Raw genomic sequence first — 13,488 nt, 5'->3', positions numbered from 1 at the left:
TGTAAAAGCCGGATCAGCAAAATCAGCGTGGATCCGTATATTTTAAACATAAAAAAATGGATTGTTTTGCAAATTTTTAGGAAAATGTGGTATGATAAACAGAAAAACAGGTTACTTTGCCATCGTTTGTATATATCAGGCTCGGCACGAATAAAATAACGGCTCGGCAAGCCTCGCCGTTTATTATTCTAAGCCTCGTCTGATATATTACAAAACGATGGGACAGTAACCTGTTATTCTCTATATAGCGACACCTCTTGTCGAGATTTTACACATCACACACAAGTTTAACTAGAACGTGTATACTGATTGGATGGTTTCAGTATGGCTGTTCGTCCGATATAAGTTTTTCTGTCGAATATTCTTCCCATCACATACAGATATGTAGGTCACGACTGGTAAATGCCCCTATACAATTAAAATTCATGTTGTATTGTTTATTTTTTTTCCTGGTAACAAAATTTAAACCAAAACACATCATATACGCAACTAACGAAACGTGTGTATGTATGAACACTAACTATAACGAAACTTTCATATCGTTCGCCACGAATTCTCTCCCTTAAACAGCATAATCTGTATAAGAATTGAGAGGTGTACTAATGGCAAAATGTTATGTTTTGCCTTAAAACGAGAAATACCTTACACTTTCGACTGTTTGACAATATTTAGAAGACATTAATACGATCAAGGGCCTATTTACAATTGCTTCTGTTATTTAAGAATATCGCGAGGCATTAATGATAACAACAATTGTTACAATTAAAACTTTAAATGATACACTCCTGAACAATATCATGAGAACACAGGATGAAATGAAATAGCTTCGGATATGAAATTTAAATATGAACACGTGAACGCTTTCTTATACGACATTTGTAAAGAAACATTTAGAAGAATTAACACTATTTATTAAGGTTAAACTTATAATTGTTATTAATGTTTCTGGTAAACATGTGATATCAGGATGTGATTAGATGCGTTTATTTATTTTATGCTTTCCGGTGGTTTATTATATAAATATTACATGCCTGACAGGGTGACAGTAAATTTGTCAACTTGAGGAAATACTGTCAACCAAGACGAAGCCGAGGTTGACAGTATTTTTCCGAAAGTTTACAAATTTACTGTCACCCTGTCAGACATGTAATATTTATTTTATTATAACGAACAAACTTTTCAAACATTAACAATTTATAAGAACCATGAACAATTTTAAGATTCAATAATTGTAGTTAATTTCAGCAATGAATAACTATTTATATTTTAATAACAAAAATAAAAGTTCACTGGCTAACACAGTCAAAGTATTCTTTCCTAATGATGCAGCACAATATGTTAATATTAAACGGTACACTGTTGCCACTTAATTTTTCCAGATCGCTGTCGGATATTACAGGTTTGGGGTCGACACTCCCATGTCCACTTTGCTTAAGCTGCTTAACTTTTGACTTGTAGGCTTCATTACTTGATGAAAATTGCTGGTCTTTCAAACTAATGTTATGCGTGCTTAAGAGATGCTTGGATATTCCCTACTTCAGACTGTCCAAAGTTTTATTCTTTAGTTCCTCGCCGTTTTTCTGACGTACAGATGCATAGAAAAAGCGTAACCCAATAACTGGTTGTGAAGTTCCGCTGGATTTTCCACGAGATCACTAAGATCCATGTAATTTGAACGAAGATATTCGTCGTACAAGTTCATACCATGTTTAACTACACGTTTAGTGTTTTTAGAGTCCTTGTCACGACCCAATGCCTTCAAAACTTCCTCGCTTATCGTTGAAAAACGTTTACTTGCCATTTTGTCGTATGTTTACAGCGGAAAGGCAAAACTGCGTACTGCGCATGCGCGAATGGGACAGTATAATTTTCGAACAGTCCGCACGTGGTTGCTAAGGCAGCGGGATACAGTATTTTTTGTACAGTAAATTTTTTCCCGCTGGCGGCACGTGATTGCTATGGCAGCGGGATGCAGTATATTTTGGACAGTAAATTTATTCCCGCTGGGTCTGACAGTATTTCTATGTCACGATGGCCTATGGGAGTTTAGCATTGTCAATAAAAGTGAGGTATAATAAAGAGAAATATCAGTGAATTAAAATGATAATTTCACTGTTTCAAACAATGAAAATTAGCAGTGAAAATTATCGATAATTTTTACTGTTTATGTTAAATGACGTCATTTTTTGACGAAATGACGTCATTTTCCCAGCGAAATTCTTTATTTGAACTCTTTAACAATGTATTTAAACTGTGAAAAAAAGCATAAAATAAAAAGAAAATGTGTTGGGTTCGGCGCCACTCGTGAAAATATTATTTTCTAAGATCACTCGTGAATTAAAATCGATAATCAACCGAATCCAACAAATATCCTCTATGTATTCCCAAATATTTCACAAAATGATGAAAAAATATATTAACTATATGAGTAGTGTTCTGAGAAAACTGGGCATAACGCATGTGCGTATAGTGTCGTCCCAGATTAGCCTGTGCAGTCGGCACAGTCTAATCAGGGACGACACTTTCCGCCTAAATTGGATTTTGGCTAAGAAGAGACTACATTTTAATGAAAAATGTCATAACAGCGGAAAGTGTCGTCCCTGAATAGCCTGTGCGGACTGCACAGGCTAATCTGGGACGACACTTTACGCACATGCATTATGCCCAGTTTTCACAGAACGCGACTCATATATTCAATACAAACCAATCCATAATTCTCATTTCAAGTCTAAATACTGGTTGTCTCTAACTTATCAAATACATGTTGTCTCTTATCAAATACATGTATACATATGAACAAAGATCGACGGAGTGTTAGAAATAAGAACATGAACAAATATATTTAAATGGAAATAATGGACGAAATGTAAAGCAATTATAAAATCATTGAATACATATGATATTCAACTATTTGCAGGAAACATATATTCAATAATGTAAATATAAACAAGACAAATGGCGTCTCCACCATTGTCAGAAATTCGACCATTGTCAAAAGTTTTTACTTTTTTATATTTGTTGCCATAGTAACCAGAATTTGTGACGTAGGAACAAAATGAAATGACGTGCACACTGTCCATATTGCCATCTATCCATGTTTCAAGTTTCATAAAAAAATATTAAGAACTTTTACAGTTATCGCAGGATCCAGATAAAGACTATTTTCAGCTGTATTTCTAGTCTATTTGTTGCCATAGCAACCATAATTTTTGACGTAGGAACAAAATGAAATGACGTGCATAATGTCCACATTTCCATCTATCCATGTTTTAAGTTTCATGAACAAATATTAAGAACTTTTAAAGTTATCGCAGGATCCAGAAAAAACATTGACGTAGGAACAAAATGAAATGACGTGCATAATGTCCATATTTCCATCTATCCATGTTTCAAGTTTCATGAAAAAATATTAAAAACTTTTAAAGTTATTGCAGGATCCAGAAAAAAACATTGACGTAGGAACAAAATGAAATGACGTGCATAATGTCCATATTGCCATCTATCCATGTTACAAGTTTCATGAAAAAATATAAACAGCTTTTAAAGTTATCACAGGATCCAGAAAAGTGTGACATACTGACTGACTGACTGACTGACTGACTGACTGACAGACTGACGGACACCAGGGCGCAAACCGTAAGTCCCCTCCGGTTTCACCGGTAGGGGACAATAAATGCATTTTTCACATAAAACATAAAAATATCGAATGAGCAATTTCGAAAGTCCCATCATATGCGGATCGAATATGAGTGTGTTTAATCATTGTTATTACTTTACAATATGAAAAACTATGGTGTGTTATTTGAAATGTTCTCCTTCTAAAATATTGATACTTCGTGATCATTGAAAACTATTGTATGAACAATAAATAGTATGCTTCAATAAAATAAGGAAACCATTCAACAAGAAAACATTAGGTTATTATGGCTAGAGATTTTTATTGAAAATAATATAAAACTTGATTTATGTAATGTTACATTAATTTAAATTGGGTCGTGCTCTGTGAAAAAGAGGTTAAATGCATGTGTGTAAAGTGTCGTCCCAGATTAGCCTGTGCAGTTCTCACAGGCTAATCATGGGCGACATTTTCCGCTTTTATGATATTTTCTGTTTAAAGAAAGTCTTGTGGTGAACTTTCTTTACTTTAGCCACATTGACCTTTAAATAAGTAAACACAAGACACTGGTTCAACTTTCAATCACTTTTAATTTCCAGTTATTGATTCTCAACAAATCACTTATCTTTTGCATAAATTCACTTTTCTTATTTTACACTATTTTAATATAATAAATCCAACTTGTCTAGGTAAACTTTAACACACAATCCTTTTTCTTTAATGCTTTTTCTAATTCTAATCTGTCCAAGCACATGGCGTGGTATTTATACAATAATTTCCCGCCAACTCACTAACATCTCATGAAAAGCAAGATAGGCATGAATTACATGATAAGTGCCTGACGGAGTCTGGCGGTGCAATATAACATAGTACAATTTTCCCGCTACAATAACTAGGTCAAAGACGGAGCAAAGTTTACATAACAATATCAATGCTGCATATATACAAAATCGTGGCATTCACGACATTCCCGCCGACAAAATGAACACATATTTTAAACAAATGTAAAATATTACTTTCATTAAATATACACAATATTACATTTTATGCAAGTCCATTTCTTCTTTACCTTTTACTACGTATTTTAGCATAAATCGTCTCATGAAAGACCTATTCAATATTGAAAATTAATCACATTTCACTAGTGTTTCTTTCTATTTTCATTGTCAAAGAGTTTCTTGATTTCAGTTGTAGCATATTTTGCTGATTGTCTTTGAGATCGTGGTCTTTGAATGGCATTGTTTGGTTCATCCGGAATAATGTTGTTGTCGTCGCTCGATTTGTTCTTAGAACCACTGCATTCCAACGGGTACAACAGGTTCAACGGTCTTCCAATAACAGTCTTTGACGGCAGTTCCACTTTCGCTGATCGAACACTACCGTCCCTGCTTTTCACCAGTTTGACGACTCGACCAAGTTTCCAGCTCCCTCTAGCCACATTATCTTTGATCTGAACAATGTCACCTTCACTTGGGCTAGACTTGGAAAACACTTTTCCTGATTTCAGTTGTGTTTGGTAACGTTCTCTCAAGCTAGTAAGGTATTCCTCACGCCAAATCCGCCAGATCTCATTTAACGTCTTTTGTCCTTTCTTCCATATTTTCAACAATTTATTTTTCGAACTTTCACTTGGGTTGTAATCCTCATCCTGACATACTGAATCCAGTTCTGGAATTCCAGTGATTGGGTTTAGAGTCAAAAAATGGTTTGGAGAGAGGGGAATATTTGAATTTACGTCATCTTCCACATACACTAATGGTCGAGAATTCACTGTTGATTCAACTTCCTTGATGAGAGTTTGTAACTGAATAATTGTTAACAATCGTCTACCAATTGACTTGCGAATTGAACGTTTCACAACTCCCACTAGGCTTTCATAAAAACCACCCATCCATGGTGCAAGTTCCACAATGAATTTCCAGTTTATTCCATTTGTTGACACATACGAATGAACATCTACACTTTGAACCACATTATTCCAAACATCTTCGATAACTTGTTTTGAAAGTTTAAATTGAGCTGCGTTATCACTCAACACTTCTGAGGGTACACCACGTTGTGACACAAACCGTCTAAATCCAAGAAGAAACTCCTCCGAAGTCATATCCTGAATAACCTCTAAGTGAAAAGCACGTGTTGTCATGCACGTAAACAAACATATCCAAACTTTTTTGAATCCTTCACTGGTCTTTATCTGTAGTGGACCAAGATAATCGAGTCCTGTTTTCGAGAATGCTGGATATTCGTTTACCCTTGTACTCGGGAGATCTGGCATCGGAGGCATCCTGTAAGGACCTCCCTCAAAGCGAGTGCATACTTTACATGATCTTAAAGTAGTTTTCACTGCAGATCGACCATGTGTTATCCAAAATTTCTGTCTCGTTTTGGCTAAAGTTTGGGAAACTCCTGAATGCAAACACTCTTTGTGATTTTGTTCTATAACTAACTTAGTAAAACGTTCACTGTGTGGTAGAATCATCGGGCGTCTCGCCCCTTCAACCATACACGAATTGTCAAGTCTCCCTCTGCACCGAATCATCCCATTATCATCAATATACAATCCCAGTTGCTTCTGTAACTGAGTTGATTTCTTTGCAAGTATAGCAATATAATCCTTGTGGTAATGTTTTCTTTGTATGTAACGTATCCACATGCTTTCAGCTTCTTGAATATCTCCACTTTTAATTCGTCTACTTTTGCACCGAATTTTCCTAAGTTTTCGTATGAATAATAACACAAGTGCCGTAACCTTCAACAGCTTTCCTAAGGAAGAATATCTCTCGATATCCATTCCAAATGGTGGATCGTCTTCTACAAGAACAACACTGACTTCCGTCAATACGCATGACTCACTGTTGCTTCTTTGTTCAGCGTTTGATAAATCACATATTCCTAATTCACACTCAAGATTCCATTCGCCTGAATTTTCACTGAACAACGTAGGTCCTTTCCACCAGAGTTTGTTCTCACTTAAATCTTTCGTACTTGATCCCCGAGTAGCAACATCAGCAGGATTTGCTTTCGTATTTATGTATCTAATATGTACATGCCCATGCTTTTTAATCTCCTCCACTCTATTTTTCACAAATACAGGCAAACTTTTGTCACTGTTTATCCATGCAATTGCAACCTGGGAGTCACTCCACAAATATTCTTCCACAATATGCAGCTTTAATTGACTCTTCACGAATTGTAAATATTTGACTCCAATTAAAATAGCCATTAGCTCCAACCTTGGTATTGTCATTTCTTTTACAGGAGCAAGGCGTGTTTTCGCAAACACTAAATCCAACTTGGACGAATTTGCACTTTCCTGGTGAAGGTAAACTGCTGCCGAATATGAGCGTTTTGATGCATCACAGAAACACAGCAATCTGTATATAACATCTTTGTAATCAACTGATAAATTTCTTTCAACTTTGTAGTTACTTATATTCTCAAGATCCTTTTTGAGCTCTGTCCATTGATTCTCAATCACAATATCTTCAATCTCCTCATCCCACTCTACACCTCTTTTCCACAATTCTTGAATGAGAAGCTTTCCTCGCAATAGAACAGGTGAGAACAATCCCATTGGATCAAAAACAGAAGCGACTGTCTTAAAAACATTCCTCTTTGTTATTGGTACATATGTCTCTTTGATTTTCTGTAACGACAAGGTATCAGTCTTATGATTCCATGTATGACCTAAAACATGTGTTTCTTTTAACACCGCTCTGTCAGGAGATGGTATACTTTCAGTCACCAGATCACTATTAGATAACCATTCCCTTAAATTCATCGATGCTTCATTGAACATACACTTTGCTTTTTGATAGATCTCGATGCCTTCTTTGTCACTGCTTGCTCCAGTAATGATATTATCTACATAAATATCACGTTTTAATTGCTCCGCAATAGGTGTTCCATATGAGTCAAGGTGTGTTTCCACTGTTGCTCCCAATAAGAATGGACTGGAAACTATCCCAAAAGGAACACGACAGAATCTGTACTCTTCCAAGTTGTCATATCCAACACTTGGGTCCTTTATATCATTAACCCAGAAGAATCGTGTCACATCGCGTTCAGATGGCTGCAGACCAATCTGCAAAAATGCCTTCTCAATGTCTGAAACTAAGGCTACTTTGTGCAAACGGAATCTCATGAGAAGACCGCACAAGTCTTGGAGCAAAACCGGTCCTCTATAAAGACATTCATTCAAACTTGTACTTTCCTTTGACACTTTTGCTGAGGCATCATATACGATCCTGAGTTTTGTTGTAGTCTTATCTGGAGTCACAACACCATGATGCGGTATGTAATGAATGCGTTCACTTGATTTATTTTCAGGCACTTTTTCAATGATCCCTTTTACTAGTTGCTCCTGAATGATAGAATTATACTTGTTTAACAACTCCGGCTTGTTTCGCAACTTCTTAAGACATGATTTAAGTCTACCAAATGCCAGTTGTTTATTGCTTGGTAAATCGGAATCTTCGTCCTTCCAAGGCCAAGTCACTTGATACCTTCCATCTTCAAATATAACTTCATCTTTGAATTTTTTCATCACAATTTCATCATCCATCACTTCTTCATTTTCATTTTTCACTCCAATGGATTCAAGGTTCCAAAAGTCCTCTAAGTCCACTTTAGTCTGAACAGCACTATCAACTGTTTGGAGTACACTTGTGTTATAAAGCTGACTCCCAAATGTAAGAATCAGCAAGTTTTCCTCCTCGTCACTTTCACTTGCACTTTTAGTTCTTCCGCTCAAAATCCATCCCAGCTTTGAATTAAGAAGGTATAATCCTTCTGACACTTCCATTTTTTGCGAATGCACTATATCAAGGTAATAATCATTCCCGATCAATATGTCAATAGCAGACGATTCTGTTTCATTTGGTAGAGTATCGGCTAGATCTAATGTTTCCACAAGTTGACTGAAACAATCTTGGAGGGATGGTTCTAGCGTCTTCCTTTGCACATTACCACTGATAACTGGCACAATATTTGCACTTATTCTCATGTATTTGCCACTTTTCAACTTCAGATTTAATGAAGTCATATCTGTCTTTATTGTCTTAGCTTGACTTCCACCAAATGTGAACACTTTCAATTCCTCCGTTCCTTCGCACTTTAGACCAAGACTATCTGCTAAATCTTTTGTGATATAGGTACGTTGTGAACCACAGTCTAGGAGAATCCTTGTTCTTACTGAAGAATTTGTTTCCGGATTTTGAACTTCAGTATTTGCAGTTTGCATGAAAACTGTCTCTCCGTGTGAAACCATCATACCTTCTTGCTTTGTGTCCCCATTTGGTCCTTCACTTATATCTTCATCAAATTGAACATGAGCTTGTTCCTTCACACTTTTATCACCAAATCTTTTTGGACACAAACTTCTGTGATGTCTATTATACACATTACAGTAGACACACGCCTTATTTGATTTGCATTCGGTTGCAACATGTCCACTTTTCAGACACCTATAACAATGTCCTTTGATCTTTTGTTTTCTTTCATGAAGTGTCTTATACTGCGGACACTCGTCACTCCAATGTGAATTATCACAAAAATGACACGATGGTGTAAGCTGTCTGCTTTGGGTATAAACGCGTGCTTCATTGTCGTTTGTAACGAATGATGATGAGCTTCGAGGATTGATTATGGTTTGTGAGTTTCCATAAGCTGCTCTGGGAGTGTTCAATGGTATATTGCTTCTACTTCCTGACCTTTGAATATTGAATTCGCGTTCCTTTGAAACATAGTTTTCCTTGATATTTTTGTTAGATTTTTCACAAGCACATATGTAATTTCTCAAATGTGTTCGAAGAGATTTGACATCCCATTCAACATCAGCTCCCTTGCTTATTTCAAGTTGACGGAGCACACCTTCTGGAATCTTTGTTGTTATCATTGAAACGAACAAAAGCTGGTTCACATTTTCACCTAACACTTCCAGACTTCGAAGATGCTTTTCAATAGTATCCATGAATGATCTCAAACTCTCCACTTTATAAGAAGGTGCTTGGATACTCAACATTTCCTTGTAATGAATATCAATGATTTCCTGTGTTTTCCCAAATCGTTCTTGTAACAGTTTCACAGCAACCTTGTAGTTTGCTCCTGATCGCGCTAGGCCAGCAATAGCACGCTTTGCGTCACCGCCAATTTTACTCTGTAGATAACTGAACTTTTCTATGTCCGATAGCTTTTCGTTTCTATGGATGGTACAATCAAAGGCGTCGCAGAATTCGCACCAGTGTAATTTATTTCCATAAAACATATTCAAATCCAGTTTAGGAAGTTTAACTGAAGATTCAGTCCGTTTCTCTTTATCTCGTTTCTCCACATACGCCATGAATTCTTGTTGATGGTGTATTTGAATATTCATCATATCTTTCATTTGTTCTTGCACAGTCACTAACCTCTAATTTTCCGAAGGAGTAAGTTTTCCGTCTGCCTGATCAGTATCTGATTTTTTCTTGAGAATTACCATTTTTTCAACAAATGCTTCTAATTCCATAACGCTGTCTGAAGCTTCAGAACACAACTTCATATCCTCATCTGCAACTCGTTCCAATTCTTTGGAGTTTTCAGGCTGGGCCTCTGCCATAGCACAAGCAAGCTTTTCAGACTGAAGTTCTAATTTATCGCCATACATTTTCAACATTTTGATACACTTCTCTGAATTTGTGATTAATCTTTCAATGTCACTTTCATCCAAATTAGAACTGATAATCTCCGCACAATAATCAATTTTCTCTGTAAGTGTATTTCTGTAGCGAGTTCTTACACCTTTCACGTATGGAAGAGAAGCCATGTTTCTTTATATAATGAAAATAATAACCAAGTTACACTTACTCTATTGAGGAAATCAACAATCCAACTATCCTTTTTATTGAAACACAAAAAGTCCAAAACACCTTTTCTTTCAGTCCAATAAAGACGTTTTAAACGCTTTCTTTTCTTACAGCACGAGAATCAAAACTTCCGGTTCGCGGGACCATTCAATGTGGTGAACTTTCTTTACTTTAGCCACATTGACCTTTAAATAAGTAAACACAAGACACTGGTTCAACTTTCAATCACTTTTAATTTCCAGTTATTGATTCTCAACAAATCACTTATCTTTTGCATAAATTCACTTTTCTTATTTTACACTATTTTAATATAATAAATCCAACTTGTCTAGGTAAACTTTAACACACAATCCTTTTTCTTTAATGCTTTTTCTAATTCTAATCTGTCCAAGCACATGGCGTGGTATTTATACAATAATTTCCCGCCAACTCACTAACATCTCATGAAAAGCAAGATAGGCATGAATTACATGATAAGTGCCTGACGGAGTCTGGCGGTGCAATATAACATAGTACAATTTTCCCGCTACAATAACTAGGTCAAAGACGGAGCAAAGTTTACATAACAATATCAATGCTGCATATATACAAAATCGTGGCATTCACGACAAGTCTCTCCTTAGCAAAAATCCAGTTTAGGCGTAAAGTGTCGTCCCTGATTAGCCTGTGCGGACCAAACAGACAACATTATGTTATTATGGCTAGAGATTTTTTATTGAAAATAATATAAAACTTGATTTATGTAATGTTACATTAATTTAAATTAGGCCGTGCTCTGTGAAAAAGGGGTTGAATGCATGTGCGTAAAGTGTCGTCCCAGATTAGCCTGTACAGTCCTCACAGACAAATCAGGGGCGACATTTTCCGCTTTTATGATATTTTCTGTTTAAAGAAAGTCTCTCCTTAGCAAAAATCCAGTTTAGGCGTAAAGTGTCGTCCCTGATTAGCCTGTGCGGACCACACAGGCTAATCTTGGACGACACTTTACACACATGCATTTAACCTTGTTTTCACAGAGCACAGCTAAATAATACTCGGCATGTCATGTTACACCCTTTATATCGGAATCAACCTAATATCCGATATAAATAATTTATTATAATACAGACAATCTGTAGTAAGTACGGCATGTCGCTAAGGTTCTGAGGTCCTGAAATCGCTGTCATCTTATTGAAAAGGCACTTTGGTAACTTTCGTTTAACAAAAAATCCTGATTGTTTAAATAAAATAATTTCTTTTACAATTCACGTGCCTTTCATTTACTCAATATAGTAATTAGTAATAGAGAATGTCTATACACATTATCAATTATTTATACTGATAATGCTTTTATAATATAGAGGATATTTGTTGGATTCGGTGGATTATCGATTTTAATTCACGAGTGATCATAGAAAATAATATTTTCACGAGTGGCGCAGCCACGAGTGAAAATATATATTTCTATGATCACGAGTGAATTAAAATCGATATTCCACCGAATGCAACACATTTTCTTTTTATTTTATGCTTTTTTCACAGTTTATATACATTGTTAAAGAGTTTAACTAAAGAATTTCGCTAGGATAATGACGTCATTTCGTCAATAAATGACGTCATTTCACAGTAAACAATGAAAATTATCGATAATTTTCACTGATAATTTTCACTGTTTGAAACAGTGAAATTATCAGTTTTAATTCACTGACATTTTTCTATAAACCACCGGAAAGCATAAAATAAAGTATAATTATTTCTAATAAAAGAACAACTGCTATTGTTTGACTTACAATTAGTTATTGTTAGCGATTTGCGTTGTTAATACTTTTTTCAACGCGATCATGTATTTACCATAGAACTTAACACTTTGAATGTTATTTACATATGGAACATAATAATAACCGAACTAATATTCGTAAAGTGTTCTTATAATTTGAACTTTTTGTTTGCCATTAATGCCTTTGTCAATTGTCTACTATTAATAAGCGCATTCGACAAACTTTAATTAATAATTTCAAATGGTTTTCGTCTCATTGATTTTCCATTTTACACGCACGAGAACAACGTTAATTATTTTCTAATATTGACACAGAAATATCGTCAATACACTTGAAGTTCTGCACGATTTATCTGATATAATCGACAGACCATCACGGCAGTCGATTGCATCCGGTGAGCGGATCAATACACTCTTGCAGCTGGATTATTCTTATATAACCGCTTCGAAAAGACTCTTTGTATCATGCATGCATCTATTCTTCGACACTCGATGCTGGTTTTGTCAAGTATTGTGATGCATTATTAATGTAGCGAAAACAATGTATATAGAGAATAATAGGTCAGTGTTGATTAAAGATCAGGTTTATCATGCGAGGCTTATAAAACAAAAAGCACTAGCCTTGGCGAGTGCTTTATCGTTTTAGTGCCGAGAATGATAAACTTGATCTATAATCAACACTAATCTATTATTATATTTATCACACCTTTTATTCAGTAAACATTTTTATTTAAACAAAATTAGTTTAACTTGATAATTTCGCTGAATTTATGACGTCATTTAGTCGAAAAAATGACGTCATTTCGTGCCGTGGTTTATAGCAGAAATTTAATAAACGGGGCTGTAATCAACCGAATACGCTGTAAAAGTGGGATAAAATGCACACGAGAATAGATATTATACTTAATATTTTGTGTAAATAGCAACAGACCACGGGTTTAATACCCTGCCCACACAAAGCTTAGCAGTAATGTTTTGTATTATTCTACAGCTTAACACCTGTGATTTTAATCGAACAGAATACTCATATCTCCTACGAATGAAAGACTGTACAGTGATTTGAATAAAAATTAAAACAGATTTGATCTATAGTGTGCGTATTTGCTATTTGTCAAGTTTCGATGAACAAATAAATATATAATTACAAAATGGCTTCGCAATTAAGTGAAAGTAAATGAATGTCATTCGCCGCAATTGACAGATCAAAAAGGAAATACTTAAAACAAAACTTGTAACAACTCGATAAGCTATTAATCAATATTGATAACGTTTAG

At 35.4% G+C, this 13,488-nt stretch overlaps 1 protein-coding gene across 1 annotated transcript; it reads right to left on the bottom strand.

The window, feature by feature from the left end:
* Positions 1–4,757: 4,757 nt before the first annotated feature.
* Positions 4,758–9,956, bottom strand: LOC127866057 (uncharacterized). The gene has a single exon (XM_052406394.1). It carries the CDS (start codon positions 9,954–9,956, stop codon positions 4,758–4,760), a length of 5,199 nt encoding a protein of 1,732 aa, XP_052262354.1.
* Between the last annotated feature and the right edge of the window lie 3,532 nt (positions 9,957–13,488).

Source organism: Dreissena polymorpha, chromosome 1 (genome assembly GCF_020536995.1).
Source record: "Dreissena polymorpha isolate Duluth1 chromosome 1, UMN_Dpol_1.0, whole genome shotgun sequence".
Lineage (NCBI taxonomy): Eukaryota > Metazoa > Mollusca > Bivalvia > Myida > Dreissenidae > Dreissena > Dreissena polymorpha.
Note: the sequence above shows the minus strand (reverse complement) of the source record. Positions and strands in the feature narration are given on the sequence as shown.